The sequence below is a fragment of the Mchenga conophoros genome, linkage group LG23, assembly GCF_057382185.1.
Source record: "Mchenga conophoros isolate Kocher_MC1m ecotype Shallow Benthic linkage group LG23, M_conophoros_male_GT1.1, whole genome shotgun sequence".
Taxonomy (NCBI): Eukaryota; Metazoa; Chordata; class Actinopteri; order Cichliformes; family Cichlidae; genus Mchenga; species Mchenga conophoros.
This window is the reverse complement of record NC_140547.1, coordinates 51,992,018-52,014,087: the sequence shown is the minus strand read 5'-3', so window position 1 is coordinate 52,014,087 and position 22,070 is coordinate 51,992,018. Positions and strand designations below refer to the sequence as shown.

Sequence of the window (22,070 nt, the reverse complement as noted above, 5' to 3'; positions counted from 1 at the left end):
AATTTTCTGAGGATGAGAGGGCATGAAGACACCATGGAGTGGCAGTTACAGACTATGCAACACAACAACCAACAGGATTCCAGCAGTTGCGGAGTTTTGCTGTTAAAGGTAACCCTTATTCAAATGATTCCGTTTATTGTTAGCTACAATTAGGACTTTATATTACAATAATGAGAAATCTCAGTTTGCAGAACACTACCTTGCTTTTGGAGAGAGGTCAGTGAAGTATTAACCACTACAGAAGCAGTTGTGCTGGAGCGAATGCAGATAGCTTGCACCCTACTTGAACATCGAGGTAAGTCCAGTAAAGTCCTTATCACGTTAGAGTGTGTACTTCCATTTTAAATAGTGCTTTTTAAACAGCACAGTACAAATAGTGCTTTTCAAACACTTTCAAATAAGTCTAATTAAAAAAAAAATTCAGGGGACTAATTTGCCATGAAGTATTTGTGGAACAAATTTACTACTATTTTTTAATTAATCAATAAATAATGTTTGAGTAAAACCTAACCATGAATGTGTTTCAGGGAACGCTGAGGATTACTGCATTGTTTGCTCTATGTTAGATACGGACGCTGACCGCAGCATGATTGAAATGGTAAAACAAAACCAAACAAAAGAAACACGTAAGTCTTAGTATCATTACTTGCTAATCATGTTTAAAATGTTGACTAATAGTATTCACCAAACATATGAGCTATTTATTTTTCCTTTCCAGGTGCAGTGTGAATCTTGCCAAAGATGGGCACATTTTGCATGTGCAAAATATAAAGAGCAACCAAGAACATAAATGCAAAAATATGTAAGGAAAACACATAACAACTTCTAATAAAAACAGCTGTCTTTTCCCCTCTATGTCTCTTTGCATTCTTTGTCAACATTAGATGATTGTGTGCTGGAGGCACGTTTTAATAGTGTGATTTGGCCATCTGAACGTCCTACCTATACGACGTAGCCATTAACTACTTAAGGTAGCATATTCTGATAAGGTAGCACGGATTGATAGACAAGACCATAAATTTACGCTACGGTAGGACGTTTTGTCAGAACAGTGGATACAATCTCACTGCACCTAGCCGAATCCTTCATTGCCCTGACGAATTCTGTGGTGTATCTTCATTTACTTTAACAGATTTTACATAGTAAATAAAGTTTTGTTTTTCTGAATGTTCTTTTTTCTTTTAAAAAAATAAATAAATAAAAATTAGATATAGATCTCTCTCGATCTCTCTCTCTCTATACACACACACACAGATATTAATGTAGAACAATTATGTGTATATGTTAGTTTATAAGACCTATGTTATATATAATTCAGAGGAAAGGGGATGTGTTGATATGTAGGTGTTCATGTAATGATAAGGTTTACCAGCAGGGGGGCGCTGTATTTAAGAAAGCTCATGAATGCCTCCAGGGGAGCACATAAAAGACTGGTCTGTGGTGTGAGAGGATGAATGGTGTTAATAAAATGTTTGGGGCAGTAGCTCGCAAGGCATAAGTGGATGCCGTGTTATTTTTAACAAGCGCTACGAAGACAACACACGACCCTCCTCTCCAAGGACAGAAAATGCAGAGAAGACTCACCACTCAGCAGGCCTTGGAAATGATCCTGAGTGAAGTCAACCCTTGTGACTCGGATGGAGAAGACCTAGAATTTCAGAGCTGTCTGATCAGTCTTCAGGTTAGGTTTCATTTCATATTATTTCCTATTTCATTTCAAACAAGTGAAAAATACTAAAAAAAAAAGCAGAGCAGAGTGACAGAAATATCTACTCTACCTTTTTTTTTTATAGTTTCCACTTTTTGTGTGTGCTGGGTTAGGTGTTAAGGTTACTAGCTAACCCCATTTCATTTCAAACAAGTAAGTGGATATAGTAAGTAAGATATTTCAGACATTATTCCGATACAGAGGAGGAGATACTGGAATTATAATTAGTTTCTATGCATGCATTTGTGATTTCGTTTGACCTTCCCACTGCTCACAATTTGAATTTGTTCACACTGCAGATGAGGAGACTGCTTCTCAACCTAAAAAGAGAGCTTGTTTGGTGACTGAGACAGCGAAAGATGGCACAGTGTGGCGTGAAGAACAGGTGGGGACCTGTCTCCCTTTCACCCCAATAGAAGCGTACTCTGCAGATGGAGAGCCAATGGCTAAGGCCAAGAAAAGTATCTCGAGTCGCCTTCAGAGCTTCCTGTGTTTCATCACTCTTGACATGCTTCATAGCATTCAAGAATGGAGTATTCAACATGCACAGCAAACGGAGCATGTTCATTGGTTCATGGACCTCCCTGAACTAATGGCATTTATTGCAATTGTCATCTTGCGGGGGGGTTACTAGGGTTCCATCGCTACGTGACTGCTGGTCAGCAAACCTGGGTAGGGTTGCCAACCGTCCCTTAAAATACGGAATCGTCCCGTATTTAGAAACAAAAGTACACGTCCCGTATTGAGCTAATAAGGGACGCACTTTGTCCCGTAATACAGTGAGAATCAAAAGTAGTCTATAAATGTTAATGGAATTAACGCTTTGTTTGAAAACATAATTCCCAGCCCCTCTCCTGCTTTGTGACCAATGAGCTGACAGCACACTTATGACAATTCGAGTATGACAATTCAGATTATCTCATTGGTCGAGGAAAGGTCGCTTACAGAGAAAATACCGGAAGACAACAGATGACCACAACAACAAGCATGGCCAACAGGGAAACAAACGCCGACACTGCGGTGCAAGTCTCGGATGACAGTAAACCTAAAGCTGGGCAGACACTGTGCGATTTTCAAACTGCACGATTGACTCGCAGGGGTTAGAAGTTGGTAGGTCACGATGCAGGGTCTCACACTATACCGCCCGATGCTCTGATGCGACCTGAGTGCTCACACTGTGCCTCCATAAAATGAAGGTTATAACAGAAATTCTGTCGCTCGCTCTCTCTGTCTTTCACTCACACAGACACACCACCACCATCAACTTTGCTAAATTGCTAATGAAAAACACTGATCAGGCAGCTGTGATTAAGCAGCAGTGTAGATCCAACTATTTTCACGGTTGTTGTGGTCGTGATAATTTTGTGATGCCACATCGAAAAGGCTCGGATGAGCTTTCTAAAGTTCTACAAGTTGTGCCTCCATGGCTTGTGTCCAGATCACACGCTGCACAGCTGTGCTGCTCCGTCTTTTTCACCGACGTTTACGTGTTTGCGCGTGCGCAGTGTGAGCGGCTCACGAGCGATTGATGATCGGGAGCTGGTCGTGAGGTGTTAATCGCTTCTCGTTACCCCACGTATACTACACGACGCACGATGAAGGCCAAAATCGGGCCGATCACCAAATCGGTCGCACGACTCAAATCGTCTCAAAATGGGCCAAAAACCGCACAGTGTGAGCCCAGCATTAGAGCAGCAATGTTTGTTCCCCTCAGAGAAAGAAAAAAAAAAAAAAAAGGCTGCAAAAGTACAGGGAGGAATGGGAAAAGGAAAACACCTGGCTGGAAAAAGTTAATATGGGCATGTGCAGTGAATATCAGCGCTATGTGGCCAGAAGTGTGATAATATAACTTATTTTGTGTAATAAACATCTGCAAGGATAGATGATTACAACAAATAGATCACTAATACATAAAAGTAATACATAGATGAATAATGATGATGAGTTATGATGCGTAATCATGGGAACAAGCAGGTTTACAAACAGGAGCAGCTGATTAGCATTAGAAAAGCTGAAATAATACCTCAACTGAAGCCAATTGTACTAAATGCACTATATGTGCGCTGTTACAAGAATATTTTTCTTTCTATTGTTTTCTATTAATTTATATAATTTTAAGTTAAGCAGGACAGAGTTCTTTTAAAGAAAGATTTACTTATATTCTCAAAAGTTAAGCATGACAGGCTTCTGTTTAAGAAAGAGACCTGTTTTACTGTGTTAATGTTGTCATTTTGAGCTAAAAATAAATGGCTAAATGATCATTTGTTTCCCATGTGTTCATATCACAAAGAATATGCATCTGCTTAAATCAACTTCAAGTCAAATGGTTAAAAAAATAATTTCACACACAAAAAAAGAGCTACCACACTGGGAAGCATAGCTGGCAGTGGCGGCTGGCCCATAGGGGGCGCTCGGGCTCCGCCCCCCCAAATGTGGAGGAGTAAAAATATATATTTTTAAAAAATTCATCAATGATAGTTTTACTATGTGTGTGCCCATATACAGCCAGGCGTATTTTAACATTTTCACCAGCTGACTCATTAAAGTTCAACCAACAAACGGTGTTTTTCTTCTTCTGGGGCGCTCGTCAAAGCGCCCTTGATATGCAGCGAAATAGCCTATCATTAAATGGTTGCCAGGGGAAAATAATAAATATTTGACCTATCAGCGTCGCTGAATTAAATGGTTTGGGGGCGCTTAAAATTGCGCCCCTGCAGAAAACGCGCGAAGATTTGCTGTTCTAGAATTTTACCTCAGTCAGTAGCCTAAGTGAGCTATAAGGTCAGAGAGAGACGATGGCAGCGGTATTGTTAACGGTTGAGGCACAGCCTCCCCCAAATTCGGTTAGATCGCTTCTAACCTACCCTTTTGCCAGAAGGACAATGGCAGAAAAACTGCAAGTTAAAGAGTTGGGACCTGACAAGCCCGAAATTCAACTAACCCAGGCAACGAAGGAGAAGTCAAAAGCATACAACAGGACTTTTTGTCGGAGTTGGTTCCAGCGCAAGTCGTGGCTGACAGGCTGTGGAACAGCTAATGCACTTTTTTGTTTCCCGTGCATACTGTTCAAAAGTGACAAGTGTGATTTGACGTGGACACAATCTGGACAAACCGACTTAAAGCACCTCTCCGAACGAATCAAGAAACATGAAAGCTCACGAGTTCATATGGACAACAGTGTAAAGCTAGCTGTGCTAGGGAAAACTAGCATAGCGGCGCAGCTAGATGATGGACATCGGATTGCTTTAAGAAGGCACAACGAAGAGGTAGATAAAAACCGTCATATTTTATCTAAAATCATCGATTGTATTAAGTTTTGTGGTGCTTTTGAGCTAGCAATGCGGGGACATGATGAAAGTGATTCCTCAGACAATCCAGGGATTTTTAGAGGTTTAGTCGACTTGATGGCATCAATTGATCACGACTTGAGGCAACACCTTGAAAATGCTACTGTATTTAAAGGCACCTCGAAAACAGTCCAGAACGAGATCCTGGATTGCATGTTGGCAGTTCTGAGAGAAAGGATCGTGGAAGAAGAAAAGGCAGCGAAGTTTTTAGCCATTCAAGCTGATGAAACCACTGACATTTCTACACACTGTCAGTTAGTCATGGTGCTAAGATACATTGACCAACGAAACCGTATTCAAGAGCGTTTTTTTGAATTCATCAAGCTACCCAATGCTTGTGCAGATGCAATAGCCAGTGCCTTATCGGAGAGGCTGCGCTTCATCCTCCCCCAGGGACAAGAGAGAAAGTTGATCGCCCAGGCCTACGATGGGGCCGCTGTAATGAGGGGTACCACTGGAGGAGTGCAGCGTAAGATACAGGACATTTATGCTAACGCTCACTACGTACATTGTTATGCCCATCAGTTAAACCTGGTAATGCAACAAGCAACCTCCCACATCCCTCAAATCAGTTACTTTTTTTCCGACATAGCAGGATTCGCTTCTTTTTTTACTAAATCGAGCAAGAGGACTGCAGTGCTTGACGAGGTGGTGGCGCACCGACTTCCAAGTGCATCGGCAACCCGTTGGAACTTCAACAGTCGTGCTGTGAATACAGTGTATGAACATAAAGACGATCTGGTGAGGTGTTTTCAGACCATCCGTAACAGTGAAGGATTTGATGCCCCTACAAAGAGAGATGCCGGTGGTTTCGTGAGAATGCTGGAAGACGAAGCTTTCTGTTTTTTCCTGGCCTTGTTTCACAAGATAATGCCACATGTAGACATGCTGTATAACCACCTACAGAAGAGAAACATCAATTCTGTCACCATCGCAGGGATCACCCAGACATTCATCAGCCGCATGCAGGCTATCAGGTAGGCATAAAAGCATAAATATGTAACCTAGAATAAATGTTAATTATCTATGCATAGATTCTATCAAATTCTCTGCATATATTCTGTGTTCTGTGACTTAAATGTTTAATGGAATTCAGATAATTTTGATTTATATCAGCCTTTGAAGTAATTTTATGAAAAATATTTGATTAAGTATATTTGATGAAGTATATTCCCAGTAATGATTTGATGTAGCCTATACCATAGGCTATTTCCTGAAATTATGGCCAGGGCCTTTATTTACTTGCACTGGTTTTCCCCCAGCCATTAAACCAGGTCCGGTTATTAATTAAATCCGGTAATTCCCGGTAATTAGAACACAACCTTTGTTTGGTTTGTGTTTGGTTAATATATCCCTATTCAGTTTTCAGAAGCCATTAATGAAACTTATGTATTGGATCAGGGAGGCACTTCCTAATCTGGTTGTGGATGAGGAGTACAGGGGACCTGTTCAAGACCCACCCACAAAGAGACGGAGAACATTGGGGGAAGACAGGCAACACCATTTGGCACTGGAGGTAAGCACTAGCTGCTTGGTCTGATTTAAATCGGATCATCAGATAAAATCTAATGACGATGCTGTCAGATGTCATTTGATATAGTGGTCATGACTGTTTTGTTTTGTTATGGACAGATTTTTTTTTTCAGAATAATGATTAACATGAGACATGTGCCAAAGTCTTACCACTGAATCTAACTCTTACCAATTATATATTATTGGATAGGTGTGCGACACCATTATGAGCCATGCCAAGGAGAGGTTTTCTTTCACCAAGCACCTTGTCAGCGCCACTCTGTTGCAAGGAGACTTGTTCCAACAACACAGCAAAAATTTTCCAGATGCAGCACTACAAACCACAGTGGAAGCCTATCCCTCATTGGACAAAGCCAGACTTAAAACAGAACTGTCCCTGATCTACGACAACGAGGAGTTTCAGAGTTGTAGTGGTGCGCTGGCGCTCTATCAGGTTCTGATGGAAAACAACCTTCAAGACACATTCACCGAAACTGTAAGTCTTCTTAACATCCTCATCACCACACCAATGACAACATCAGAATCGGAGAGGTGTTTCTCTACTTTAAAGAGGATAAAAACTTTCCTGAGAAACAATATGGCTCAGGATCGGCTCAACGCTCTGGCTATGCTGTCCATAGAGAAAAAACTCACACAAGAACTTCCTGATTTCAACACCAGGGTCATCGAGAAATTTGCCACTCAGAAAGACAGACGAGCAAAGTTCTTGTACAAATAAGAACCCTTAACCATATTTACTCTCTTTCTCCATCCCTCTCTCTTTCTCTCTTTAGCCCACCCCCCCAATCAGTTTACAGTTGTTGTTTTCAATAGTTATTTTTCATTCATTCAAAAAAAAAAAAAAAAAAAAAAAATCTGTTCATGTTCATTTTTACAAATCTATACAAATGGCCAGAATATGGTTGTTCATTTTTACAAATCTATACAAATGGCCAGAATATGGTTGTTCATTTTAAATTTAAATTAAAATTGTGTTGTTTGATGTACTCATTAAATGGGTCATTTTAGTCGATATCATAAAAATTGCCCCCCCTGAGATTTTTTTCAGGAGCCGCCACTGATAGCTGGACTGGCCATCGGGCATACCGGGCATTTGCCCGGTGGGCCGCTGGCGATTTTTTGTTTTTATGGGCCGATGGATTTTTTTTTTTTTTTTTTTTTTTTAGGAAGGGTATATATAATGAAAGGTGTTGGATTGGCCAATTGGTCATGATCGACTCTGGGCTGGACCAATTACAGCCGAGGAGGCTGGCTGCACCCGCCCCCTTGTTTAGCAATCACGTGATTTTCGCGCATTGCATGCCGGGAACTCGTGGCAAAACAATCCAAGTACCGCATCAAATGCAAACATTTGCAGCACCGCAAAACGTTCATTCTCCGGTTCCAATACCTTCTTTTTTTTTTCTTTGCCGCACAAAAAAGGAATGTACAAAACAAAAGGAGAACAATGCCGGTCCGTACAAAGACAGACTCGACGAAAAGACAAAGAAAAGATACGAGGAAAAAAATCAAAGGAGTGAAAGAGTGGACAAAAGACGTCAGCGTGCTGCCCAACTTTCACCACGCTCAGATTTATAATTATACGCTTCTTGGAGTGAGTGCATACACTCATGAAGTTTAGTAACTTCAGGTCACTGCAACAAGCCCAGGTACAGTTTACCGACGGATGGGTACAGGACCTTGAAACGCACCGTGTAGAACGAAAGACTATTGTACATATCATAAGTTTACCAGTCTCACAAATCGTCTTCATAAATACACATTCATTAACAGTTTATTAATAGGACCTTTGAGCTCAACGGTAATTAATTAGTAGTGGAAATAATTTCTGGTAGTGTAACAGTGTTTGTGGTATTATTCCACTTGCCACAAATATCAGTGTAATGGGGAAACAGCGCCCCCCCTCTCGGTGTGGCTGGCTGCAGTAATCGCTGCCAGTCTGCCGTAGCCATACGAGAGGTGAGTTGTATTGTTCCGCACACAATATAGCTAAGTAGCACAGACACATAAAACATGTTTGATTAGCTGAAGAGCACCGAGTGTAATAAGTGCTTAGTGGACACATGTCCAACACCAGTTTTATGTACTTTTCATTTGTTTATTAATGTGTGAAACTGTATGCTAAAGCGGAATGCTAATGAGATGTTCTGCCGTAGTGTGCTGTGCGGAGTGGTGTGTGGCGAGCCTGTGCACTGATAATACACCGTTGTTTCCATTCAGGTACATCATTTGTTGTTGCTGTTATTTTATTGTATATTAGAAATTGTAATATTGCTGCAGTAATCGCTGCCAGTCTGCCGTAGCCATACGAGAGTGTGCTGTGCGGAGTGGTGTATGGCGAGCCTGTGCACTGATAATACACCGTTGTTTCCATTCAGGAAATAAAGTGGCAACGATCGATCAGAGACTCCTTGTCTTTTTAAAAACACTACACAACGCAGAGTCGAGGAGTCTGTTTGGGCCGAACTGTTCCAGCGGGATGAAGCAGAAACCGGTTACAGTAGCATTACAGAAATGTAGCAGTGACAATAATATTGTATGTTGTAATCGCAATGGACAATAAGTGATACAAAACAACTGTTTTATCTTGTGAATAAAAGTATATGGTTTTGTCAGTGTACCATGGTTATAACAGAAGCGAAACGCAATATTGTGTCAGGACAATTCACTATTTATGCACAATAAACAAAGGAGCATAGCGCGACAATTTCTGTTCAGCGCCAGACTTGCTTGTAATCTATATCACCAATTATGTTAAGAAAAATGACGCATTAACTACTACAAAACTCTGACCTTTGTGGGAATGCTTGGATCAGACTAACATGTGAGCTGGAGTGTTCTGAGATGTTATATTTGGTATATCCAGACCATCCGTCGGCTCTTACTTCGGAAACATGGCTTAAAATTTCACTTCAACGACGTAATCCGATAAAAAAAAAAAAAAAAAAAAAAAACGATCTCTTTACCCATCGGCTTCCCGTGGCTGTCATGCGACCGGCTATTGCAGTTAATAATACAACAGCTTCTTGCCATTTTTTGGGTTTCTTTTTATCGCTGTGTAACTGAGTTCAATTGAAAGCCTGCGTGCGCTAGTACCTCTTGCCACAAGTTCCCAGAATCCTTTGCGGTTTTATCCCTGAATGACGTCACATTTCAATCTTTATCCTGGTGGGCCGGTCTCTAGTCAAAATGCCCGGGCCGATTTTTTGTCCCAGTCCAGCCTTGCTGGGAAGGGTGAAAACAACTGGGTTGCCCGGCCCTGGCCACGAGGTGTCCCTTATTTATTTTTCAGGGAGTTGGCAACCCTAAACCTGGGAAACCCACAGATAATTGGAACTATGGCACGAAACCACTTCCAAGACATCATGCGACACCTACGCTTTTGCTGACAGGTCCACCTGCGGTGATTGAGCAAAGACTGATAAGTTCGCTGCAATTTCCAGTGTGTGGGGATCATTTGTCACCAACTGCATCACGTGCTACAACCCTGGTCTACATATTCAATTCAATTTTATTTATATAGCGCCAAATCACAACAAAGGTCGCCTCAAGGCGCTTCATAGATACAGAGAAAAACCCACCAATCATATGACCCTCTATGAGCAAGCACTTTGGCGACAGTGGGAAGGAAAAACTCCCTTTTAACAGGAAGAAACCTCCGGCAGATCCAGGCTCAGGGAGGGGCGGCCATCTGCTGCGACCGGTTGGGGTGAGAGAAGGAAGACAGGATAAAAGACATGCTGTGGAAGAGAGACAGAGGTTAATAACAGATATGATTCAATGCAGAGAGGTCTATTAATACATAGTGAGTGAGATCATATCACTGTTGATGAACAGCTTTTCCCATTAAAGACTCTGTGCCGTTTCCTGCAGTATATTGCAAGTAAACCTGACAAGTTTGGGATCAAGTTCTGGGTGGCTTGTGACCTAAAATCCAAGTACATTTGCAATGTCCTCCCATATCTTGGCAAGGACCCCAATCCAGTGGGGAGAGACTGTCTGAAAATGTAGTGATGAGGCTGATTGATCCTAGACAAGGGCAGAAATGTTACCACGGACAATTTCTTCACATCACTTTCACTTGCGCAAAAACGTCTTTGACGGAAAACCACCATCCTTGGCACAGTCAACAAGATTCGCCGGGAAATTCCTCAATCCGCTGGACACACAGATCGCAATGAATTCACCACTCAGGTATGTTGCAGGTCTTTTGTGGTTCTCCTCCTTGAATCGCTACCTTATCGTGGTGGAGGGGTTTGTGTGTCCCAGGGATCCCAGGGGCTATGTTGTCTGGGGGCTTTTGTCCCCTGGTAGGGTCTCCCATGGCAAATTGGTCCTGGGTGAGGGACCAGACAAAGAGCAATTCAGAAGACCCTTATGAAAAGAACATTGAGGGAACAGTTTACCCTGTCCGGGATAGGGTTACTGGGGCCCCGCCCTGGAGCCAGGCCCGGGGAGGGTGCCCGAGGGAGAGCGTCTGGTGGCCGGGCCTTAGTCCATGGGGCCCGGCCGGGCACAGCCCGAAGAGGAGACATGGGCCCATCCTCCCGCAGGCCCACCACCCGCAGGAGGCACCATAGGGGTCGGGTGCATTGTGTGCCAGGTGGCAGCCAGGAGCGGAAGCCCTGGCGGACTGACCCCCGGCTGCCAAGACTGGCAATAGGGACATGGAATGTCACCTCTCTGGTGGGGAAGGAGCCTGACTTGGTGTGTGAGGTTGAGAGGTACCGGCTAGATATAGTCAGGCTCACCTCTACGCATGGCTTGGGCTCTGGAACCAGTCTCCTGGAGAGGGGCTGGACTCTGTCTCAGTCTGGAGTTGCCCCTGGTGAGAGGCGGCGGGCTTGGGTGGGTATTCTAATATCCCCTTGGCTTGCTGCCGGTACGTTGGGGTTTGTTCCCTGCGACTTGCGGTCGGGGAACAGGTCCTGACTGTCATCTGCGCTTATGCGCCGAGTGGCAGTTCGGAGTACCCAGCTTTCTTAGAGTCCCTTGGGGGGTGCTGGAAGGTGCTCCACCTGGAGACTTGTCCTGCTGGGAGACTTCAATGCTCACGTGGGTAACGACAGCGAGACCTGGAGGGGCGTGATTGGGAGGAACGGGTACTCCCTGATCTGAACCCGAGCAGTGTTTTGTTATTGGACTTCTGTGCTAATCAGTTTGGCCATAACGAACACCCTGTTCGAGTATAAGAGTGTCCATAAGTGCAGGGATAGCTCAGTAGGTAGAGTGGTGGCCCCATGATCGGAAGGTCGGGGGTTCGACTCCACTGAACGGCTACCCTGAGGTACCCCTGAGCAAGGTAGGATCCTCCAGCAGCCACTGGGCCCAGGCTCCTCTAGCAAGGCACCAACAAGTAAATCAACAGTGACTTCAACGGGCCATCACAAGGAAATACCAATCTCATCATTTTCAAAATGCCACCTAAAAAAGCAAACCCAGGAGTTGAAGAGGAGTTGGAGGAGATTAGGAAATCGCTTAATTTCATGTCTGATGAACTGAGCAAAGTGGCTAAACAACAAGGTATGCTACATGACCTAATGGATGAAATAAAACAACTAAAAAACCTCATAAAGGACAAGAAAATAGACGACTTGGAACGGCGAATCGAGGACCTTGAACAATACACAAGAATGGATGATTTAGTCATAAGTGGTCTGGAGACGCAACACCGAACCTACGCCAGAGTAACAGCTGGCGGAGGTAAAGACGGTGAAGATGCCCCGGTAGAGGAGCTGCAAACGCTTGAACAGCAAGTGATAAAATTCCTTCAAACGAAGAATGTAAGTATTCAGAGCCATCATATTGCAGCATGCCACACGCTCCCCAGAAAAGACAGTAAAACAAAGCCAGCAATCATTCTTCGGTTTGTGAGTCGCAAAACAAAGATTGAGTTACTGAAACAGGGTAAGAAGCTAAAAGGGACTGGTGTGTATTTAAATGAACATTTAACGAAAGACTGCTGAAATTGCAAGACAGGCCTGAGAAAACAAAATAAGATACAAGCGACATGGACGAGGAACTGCAAAGTAATGATAAGACTAAATGGCAATCCCGAAGAAGCGAAAGTTGTGATGATAAGAGAACTCAAAGACTTAGAGCAATATAAATGATCAGGAATCTGCTATGGAATCTATTGGAAAAGTGACGATTGGATAATGAACAATGGGTATGGAAAGTGTTTCTGGCCTTATGGCTCAAAAACAATGGAAACAACAACAACAAAAACACATAAATGACAAGTTTGGACACAGATTATAGGTTTCCATTCGGAGATATTGAAGAGGAAAACTTTGATTATGAAAAGGACTGTCAAGGTGGTTATTTTGCCACACACGCTGAGAAAACGAACTTCAAAACGTTTAACTATGCAGAGCACAACATGCATGACCCTGAAAGTAACATTGACCCAGATACCCACTTCTACAATAACACCAATAATACTTGTGAGTACTATACAGATGACCAATTCAATGTGAATATTAAAATGGCAAATGCATTGTCGGTCATACATTTCAATAGTAGAAGCCTGTATAAAAATTTTTCTAAAATTACAGAATGTTTAAGTAAGTTAAAAAAGTTTAATATAATTGCAATATCAGAAACATGGCTCGATAATGAGAAAGTTAGTGAAATGGGACTGGAAGGATATGAATTATTTACAATGAACAGGGTGAATAAAAAAGGAGGCGGTGTTGCTTTATATGTAGATAAAGTTTTGAAATGTAGTCTGATTGAATGTATGTCAAGCACCATAGATAACATATTGGAATGTGTCACTATTGAAATTCATGTTGAAAAAGCTAACAATATAATTATAAGTTGCATCTATAGGACACCAGGTTCATGCCTTGAGATATTCAATGAAAAACTTGCTGCTATGTTTAGCAACCTAAATGATAAAAAAGTGCAAATAATTTGTGGTGATTTTAATATAGATTTGCTAAACCCAAATGGACATCAGAAAACAACGGATTTCATAAATACAATGTATAGTAACTCCCTTTTCCCTGTAATTATAAAACCAAGTAGAATAACAATTGATACAGCTACATTGATAGATAATATATTCACAAATAAAATTGACCATGAAATAGTAGGTGGACTTCTTATAACTGATATAAGCGATCATCTTCCTGTTTTTGCAATTTTTCAAAATTATTTTGGGATTAAAACTAAACAAAAGAATCAAATATTTGATATGATACGACATAGAACAACAAGAGCCATTGCTGCCCTCCAGGTGGACTTAAAGGAACACAATTGGAATGAGGTTTTTGCAAATGAAGATTCAAATAGTGCATATGATGCATTCTTATCAACTGTAATTTCACTATATGAAAAACATTGTCCTTTAATGAAAATCACTAGAAAGCATCACAGATCAAATAAGCCATGGATCACAAAGGGGATAGAAGATGCATGTAAAAAGAAAAATAATCTATATAAGAGATTCATAAAACAGAGGACAAAAGATGCTGAAATAAAGTACAAGTTATATAAAAATAGATTAGTAAATATTATAAGAACAAGTAAGAAAGAATATTACCACAAATTATTGGAGCAAAGTAGAAGTAACACACAAGAAACATGGAGGATATTAAACAGTATAATCAAAAAGGGCTCAAAAAATAAGAATTATCCAGATTATTTTAAAAAAGATAAAGATATTGTGCTTGATAAAACTAAAGACATTGCAAATGAATTTAATGATTTCTTTGTAAATATTGGCTTTAATTTAGCAAAAGAAATTCCAGAGTCAAGAAATAATAACGACCTAAATAAACATATTACTCAGAATGTGTCCTCCATGTTTATTGGTGCTGCAACTCATAGAGAAATAATTAACATTGTGAAGGCATTTAAAAATAAAAAGTCCACTGACTGTTTTGGTATTGACATGATATTAGTTAAAAGTATTATAGAATATATAGTGCAACCTTTCGCATACATTTGTAATCTGTTCTTTCAAACTGGTGTGTTTCCCTCACAAATGAAAATAGCAAAAGTTATTCCAATCCATAAAAACGGAGAGAGATGTCAGTTTACCAATTACAGGCCAATATCACTACTCCCACAGTTCTCAAAAATTTTAGAAAAGTTATTTGTTAATAGACTTGATAAATATATTGAGAAGCATAATCTCCTAAGTGATAAACAATATGGCTTTAGAGTGAAAAGGTCCACTTCAATGGCAGTGATGGAACTTGTTGAAGGGATATCTAATGCAATAGATAATAAGGAATATATTGTTGGTATTTTTATAGACTTAAAAAAGGCGTTTGATACAATTGATCATTCTATATTAATGAATAAACTAGAGAGATATGGCATAAGAGGGATAGCATACAAGTGGATGAAAAGTTATCTGGATGAAAGATATCAATATGTCGAATTCAATAATGTAAAATCTAAGCAGTTGAAGGTAACTTGTGGTGTTCCTCAGGGCTCTGTGCTGGGCCCTAAATTATTTATATTATATATAAATGACATATGTAGTGTTTCCAAACTGTTAAAATGTGTATTGTTTGCTGATGACACCACTCTGTACTGCTCAGGTAAACTTAGAACAGCTTCTGACTACAGCGGAAAAGGAGTTAAATATATAAAAAAACTGGTTTGATGTAAATAAGTTATCATTAAATATAAAGAAAACAAAATTTATTATTTTTGGCACTAGACAAATGAAAAATGTATCTAAAATCAGGGTTAATGGAATTGAAATTGAAAGAGTGTACGAAAATAAATTTCTTGGAGTGATAATTGATGATAAGCTGAGTTGGAAGTCTCATATAAACCATGTGAAAACAAAAATGTCAAAAACCATTGCTATTCTCTATAAAACAAAGCATGTCCTGAACAAAAAATCATTATACACACACTTTATTGTACTCTGTTGCTTCCATATATGACTTACTGTCTGGAGATATGGGGTAATGTATATAAAACGAACACTCTTCATATTTTCAAGTTACAAAAAAAAGCTATAAGAATTATAAACCAATCAAACTATATAGAACCAACTAACATTTTGTTTATTAATCTGAATACCCTGAAATGTTATGATTTAGTTGAATATAAAATGGCACAGATAATGTATAAAGCACAAAATAACTTGCTTTGCCCCAGTACTCAGAAGCTGTTCAAAGTCAGAGAGAGTCAATATGACTTAAGGGGAACAGATTTCTTTAAAAAAAAAAAAAAAAAAAAAAAACACAAGATAAGGACGAATATAAAGCAGAGATGTGTTTCTGTTAGAGGAGTTAACCTGTGGAATAGTTCTGACAGTGATTTAAAAAGGTGTAGTTCATTTTCCTTGTTTAAAAACATGTTTAAAAATAGAGTATTAGAAAAAATATATAAATCAAGAATGAAAAGAGCAAAAAGGAGAAAAAAAAAAACACAACCTCTTGATTCTTTTGCTTTGATGTAGTTACTTATCTAAGGTGGAAAGTTTTTTTTTCTTTGGTTTTTTTTTTTTTTGTTGGTTTGTTTGTTTGGTTCTTGCTTTGTTTTATTATTTTCTTCAAGCCCTGTGTACAGGAGCTGCATACAAAAAGATATTTTGTGAAAAGGGTTGGCGTAATAAGCAAATGCTTCAGCCAATACCTTTTGATTAGCCTTGTCTCATGCTTTCTTTCTTTATGGTAGATTTTTGTTCTGTTTTCACTGTTTGTTTGTTTTTCCACTGTTTTCACTGAGATTTGAATTTGAATGCTAATCAATAAAATCAAAATAATCAAAGGTACTGTCCCTACACACTGCTCCCCGGGCGCTACACTGGTGGCTGCCCACTGCTTCACTGGGTGAATGGGTTAAATGCAGAGGAACTATTTCCCTATGGGGACTAACATGCACACTTTACTTTACGTGGCACCAGGACGCTCTAGGCCGTAGGTCGATGATCCCTTTTGTAATCGTATCACCAGACCTGCGACCATATGTTCTGGACACTCTGGTAAAGAGAGGGGCTGAGCTGTCAACTAATCACCACCTGGTGGTGAGTTGGGTCAGGTGGCGGGGGAGGACGCTGGACAGACCTGGTGCACCTAAACGCATAGTGAGGGTGTGCTGGGAACGTCTAGCAGAGGCCCCAGTCCGCGAGATCTTCAACGCACACCTCCGGCAGAGCTTCAACAGCATTCTGAGGGAGACTGGGGACATTGAGTCCGAATGGACCATGTTCAGCGTCTCCATTGCCGAAGCTGCTGCATTGAGCTGCGGCCGCAAGGTGGTTGGTGCCTGCCGTGGTGGTAATCCCTGAACCAAATGGTGGACACCAGAGGTGAAGGGAGCCACCAGGCTGAAGAAGGAGTCCTATCGGGCTTGGTTAGCCTGTGGGACTCCGGAGGCAGCCGACAGGTATCGACAGGCCAAGCGGAATGCGGCTCGGGCAGTGGCTGAAGCAAAAACTCGGGTGTGGGAGGAGTTCGGAGAGGCCATGGTAAAAGACTTTCGGACCGCCTCGAAGAGATTCTGGCAAACCGTCAGGCGCCTCAGGAGGGGAAAGCGGTGCTCTACCTGCACTGTGTATAGTGCTGGCGGAGCGCTGCTGACGTCGACTGAGAAAATTGTCAGGCGGTGGAAGGAATACTTCGATGACCTCCGTAATCCCACTGACACGTCTCCCGAGGAGGAAGCAGAGTCTGGGGATGAGGGGAATGACCCACCAATTTCCAGGGGCGAGTTCACTGAGGCAGTTAAACAACTCCTTGGTGGCAGAGCCCCTGGTGTTGATGAGGTCCGCCCCGAGTTCCTGAAGGCTCTGAACGTTGTAGGGCTGTCCTGGTTGACACGCCTCTGCAATGTTGCGTGGAGATCAGGGGCAGTACCTGTGGACTGGCAGACCGGGGTGGTGGTCCCCATCTTTAAGAAGGGGGACCGGAGGGTGTGTTCCAACTACAGGGGGATCACACTCCTCAGCCTCCCTGGGAAAGTCTATGCCAGGGTGCTGGAAAGGAGAGTCCGTCCACTAGTTGAACCTCGGATACAGGAGGAACAATGCGGTTTTCGTCCTGGTTGTGGAACACTGGACCAGCTCTTTATCCTCTCAAGGATACTTGAGGGTGCATGGGAGTTTGCCCAACCAGTCTACATGTGTTTTGTGGACTTGGAGAAGGCATTCGACCGTGTCCCTCGGGGTGTCCTGTGGGAGGTGTTGCAGGAGTTTGGGATGTCTGGCCCATTGCTACGGGCCATTCGATCCCTATACAACCGTTGCAAGAGCTTGGTTCACGTTGCCGGCAATAAGTCGGACTCGTTCCTGGTGGGTGATGGGCTCCGCCAGGGCTGCCCTTTGTCACCAATTCTGTTCATAATTTTTATGGACAGGATTTCTAGGCACAGCCAAGTGGCGGAGGGCTTTCGCTTTGGTGGTCTCAGAATCTCATCTGATTTTTGCGGATGATGTGGTTCTGTTGGCTTCATCGGGTGAGGGCCTCCAGCTTGCACTGGAACAGTTTGCAGCCGAGTGTGACGCAGCGGGAATGAGGATCAGCACCTCCAAATCTGAGGCCATGGTTCTCAGCTGGAAAAGGGTGGAGTGCCCTCTCCGGGTCGGGGATGAGTTCCTACCCCAAGTGGAGGAACTCAAGTATCTTGGGGTCTTGTTCGCGAGTGATGGGAGAAGGGAGCCGGAGATCGACAGACGGATTGGGGCTGCAGCTGCAGTAATGCAGACGCTGCACCGGTCCGTCGTGGTGAAGAGGGAGCTTAGTGTAAAAGCTAAGCTCTCAATTTACTGGTCGATCTACGTCCCTACCCTCACCTATGGCCACGAGCTGTGGGTAGTGACCGAAAGAACGAGATCACGGATACAAGCGGCAGAAATGAGCTTCCTCCGAAGGGTGGCTGGCCTCTCCCTTAGAGATAGGATGAGAAGTTCGGCCATCCGGGAGGGGCTCAGAGTAGAGCAGCTGCTGCTCCACATCGAAAGGAGCCAGCTGAGGTGGTTCGGGCATCTGACAAGGATGCCTCCTGGGTGAGGTGTTCCAGGCATGTCCCACCGGGAGGAGGCCCCGGGGCAGACCCAGGACACGCTGGAGAGATTATATCTCTCCAGCGTGTCCTGGGAACGCCTTGGTATTCCCCCGGATAAGCTGGAGGAGGTGGCTGGGGAGAGGGAGGTCTGGGCCTCTTTGCTTAGGCTGCTGCCCCCGCGACCTGGCCTCGGATAAAGCGGATGAAGATGGATGGATGTTTGTGTTTCATTTTGTGTAAAAGTGTTATGGAAATAATTTCTTATTTCTTAGGTGTTTTCCACCACTGCTGCCACGCTGATGGCGTATGTGGCCAAACGGAAGAAGACAGTCTATATTCTTAGCAGCATGCACAGCGTGGTTCAGACTGATAACACCACAAAAAAGGAAGCCAAACACTGTCACCCTTTACAACACCACAAAGTGTGGCGTGGATGTGATGGACCAGATGGTGCGGGATTACACTGTCCGCAGAGGAACACGGCACTGGCCAGTTGCCGTGTTCTATAACATGATTGACATGGCAGCACTGAATGCACATGTGCTGTATCAAGTATGCACCGGGACGAAGGAAAGACGGGTGGACTTCCTGGTGGAGCTTGCAAGAGAGTTGGCTCACTCTCATATGGCTGGGAAGAAGGCAAGAAAAGAACAGTTGCTTCAGACAACCTTTTTGTTTTGTTTGTACTGTTTTTATCAATGAATCTCAGCAACAAAGGAAATACACCCATGTGTGTTGATTTCTCCCTAAGATGGCAAACTGAAACACAAGTTTCCTTGTGGCTCAGCATGGCCCCACCTTATTTACATAACAAAATCAGCAGTTCACAGGTGATTAAGGATATTCGCTAAAAGGCTGGAAGGCGGGGTTTTTTTTTTGGTAGAAAAGCCAAATGGCCGCTCTGATGTTAAGTATTTCCACATTTTCCCCTTTAAGGTGAGGTTTTTTTTTTTTTTTTTTTTTTTTTAAATGGTTTATTATAAAATTCCTTTCCTAAATCTGTTTGGAGTTTTTCCAGGCACCTAACCCATGCATACTTCGAAATCACATCTATGCATGTCAATAAATACCTAACATTATCATTATCCACAGAATATTCACACATGTCAACCAAATCAGCTTGAAACTGTTTGTCAATCCCGTTAACCAAAACTCCATTTCTGGGGAAATGTATCCTTGCAGGTTTATGAAGAGCCTGTTGCCTCACTGACAGCAATATCGAGTTTCTTTACACTTCCTAAACCCCCTGGGTGTGCAGGGTTGTGATATATTTTTCTCAGCGTGTATTCCATAATCACTTTGACCAAACACAAATGACAAAAAAGTGTTAACATACGTTTTTAAATTTAATTTTGTGTAGTGCACAGTAAGGTTTTTATAACACATGTACATTAAATCTTGTCTCCCAGACCAGTAGTTTCCAATCATGTGGAGCAGCGCTGATTTAACACCGCGGGTGTGATGATTGGTATTTAGCAGGTATCCGACATTCTCATCAATGGTGCATACAATGTGCGGCACTGATCTCAGGTCACACAGAAGACGCTCTGCAGTGCTGTTGATTTGTGCTTCAGCCTCACTGATGCTGTATGAGCACACAAACAGACTGATGGCTGGGATGAATCGGCGCGTCTGGAGCTTTTCCATCACCTCATAGTAAGTCTTGAAGAAAAACACAGGCAATTCAAACAAGCAACTGTGCTGTAACTGGCTGGGGTGACCGGATTGGCATCCATAACATATCTCCTGCACATACGCATTCAGTGCCTCCCCCCACAAAAGGTGCCAGTTATATTCCTCTGAAAGTATTGACATGTTTTACTTCAATAAGAAGTTTACAAGTTGGTCTCGGTGCCAGTGTCATTTTGTAAATGGCTAAAGACTACTGATCTGGGCAAGATGCTTACTTTGGTTCTCTGAAAGCATAATCTAGCGTGGTGATGCAGAGCGGTTTTCCTCCAAAATCAGTTTCAAGCTGACTTATCATATCAACACGTTTAAATATCTGTTGACTGCTATTGATTGATTATCACTAAGGCTTTTGAATCAGTTTTGTTTTTCAAGACCCGGCCATAGCAGTTTTTTTTTTTTTTTTTTAAATTTAAATTTGTTTTGTTTTAACTTTCTGGTTTGAATCCGTTTTCAAAACTTTATTTTTTTTGTAGCTATAATTATTTTTCAGCTTAAACATGCTCCAGTTCAGTGCAAGGCAGTTGTATCAGAGCGAGGCGTGGCCAGATTTATGTCCTTTTGATGAGGGGCTGCAGCGGCCTTTGAAAATCTTTTCAGGTACAACAACATCTGATTCAGACCTGATCAGAACTGATTAATTCAACATTCAAGTTCATTTTATTCATTCGTTCATCGGGGAAACACCACCGCTTACTCCCCCTGTGTGGCCGTGAGCTCAGCCACCATTTAGGCCAGTGCCTCCCCTGGCTGGCCCAGTCAGTCCAGTTCACCATTATCTTTTTATAATTATTTGAACATGGAAAATGAGGGAGAGGATATCAGCCAGCCAAATTATGATTCACTTTAAGCAATAAACTTTGCTCTAGCTGCGATAAACTCAAATAGCTCTGATGAGTCTGAAAATGCACTCAAAAACAGTGACCATCCTGCTATGCAGAATTGTGATGACACTCTGGAATACCCAAATTTAGCCCTAGCCCAATTAGCTAGGGCGAGCTTCAAAAGTAAAATTAGGATTAAATTGAAGGTCTGCCTGATTCTTTTGAAGAGAAGTCTTTTTGCCGTTGCCACCTTCGAGTTGGATTATAGCAGGTTAAATTGGTACAGTGGGTTATGCTTCTTAACTGAATTACATTGCTGTACTGAAAACCCCATGGTAGCTTTGTGTAAAACTGATAAATGTTCCCTTTTATTTTCCGAGCAATGTACAGTTGTGATCAGAAATTTATACACAAGAATCGCCGTCTTGTGGTGGAGGGTTTGTGTGTCTCTGAAGCTGTGTTGTCAGGGGGCTTTTGCCCCTGTTAGCATCTCCAATGGCAAAAAATGTCTAGTCTCTCATCCAAGACCAGGCAGTGATTCAGAAGCAAGATTGTGGGGTGAGACAAACATACAGGAAAAGACTTGCAGGAGCTTTTAAGCTTAAGACCTCATGAATCATGCCACAGATCTTATTTCTTTCCATGCCGAAGTTGACACCTTTGTCCCATTTCTTTTTTCAGCACAAGTGAGCGCAGATTTGAACTGATGTTGAGTCTACCATTTTAGTTAGTTAGTTCTCAAAGAAGAGTCTCCCACTAGGTCTCCTAGTGACTGTGTGTCAGCCATGGCAGAGCTCAGAGACCTGATAACAGAATGGCAGCACAGCATGTTTCGGTACTGGGACTGGATTTACTGGAAGATTATTTAAACATGCCTTAAAATGCAATAAGTTCTGCATGAGAACCCAGAATATTGTGGCACATGGTGGTTAACAGAAGGCAAGCCCTTTAATGAGCTGAGGAAAAACTAACAGGGGGGGGGCACAAGCT

General features: G+C 42.3%; 1 protein-coding gene, 1 long non-coding RNA gene and 1 pseudogene across 2 annotated transcripts; all 3 read left to right on the top strand.

Annotated features, from left to right (window-relative positions):
- The first annotated feature begins 49 nt into the window (after positions 1-49).
- On the top strand, positions 50-1,089 carry LOC146548336 (uncharacterized). Its single transcript, XR_014890634.1, has 4 exons — positions 50-108; positions 185-295; positions 528-626; positions 719-1,089. It is a non-coding gene; the product is annotated as an uncharacterized LOC146548336 (long non-coding RNA).
- Positions 1,090-1,347: 258 nt separating this feature from the next.
- On the top strand, positions 1,348-19,269 carry LOC146548334 (uncharacterized; annotated as a pseudogene).
- LOC146548335 (zinc finger MYM-type protein 1-like) lies at positions 5,113-8,988 on the top strand. The gene is made up of 3 exons (XM_085263839.1): positions 5,113-6,032; positions 6,457-6,571; positions 6,779-8,988. Exons 1-3 carry the CDS (start codon positions 5,113-5,115, stop codon positions 7,304-7,306), a joined length of 1,563 nt encoding a protein of 520 aa, XP_085119965.1. The 3' UTR covers positions 7,307-8,988.
- Positions 19,270-22,070: the final 2,801 nt, after the last annotated feature.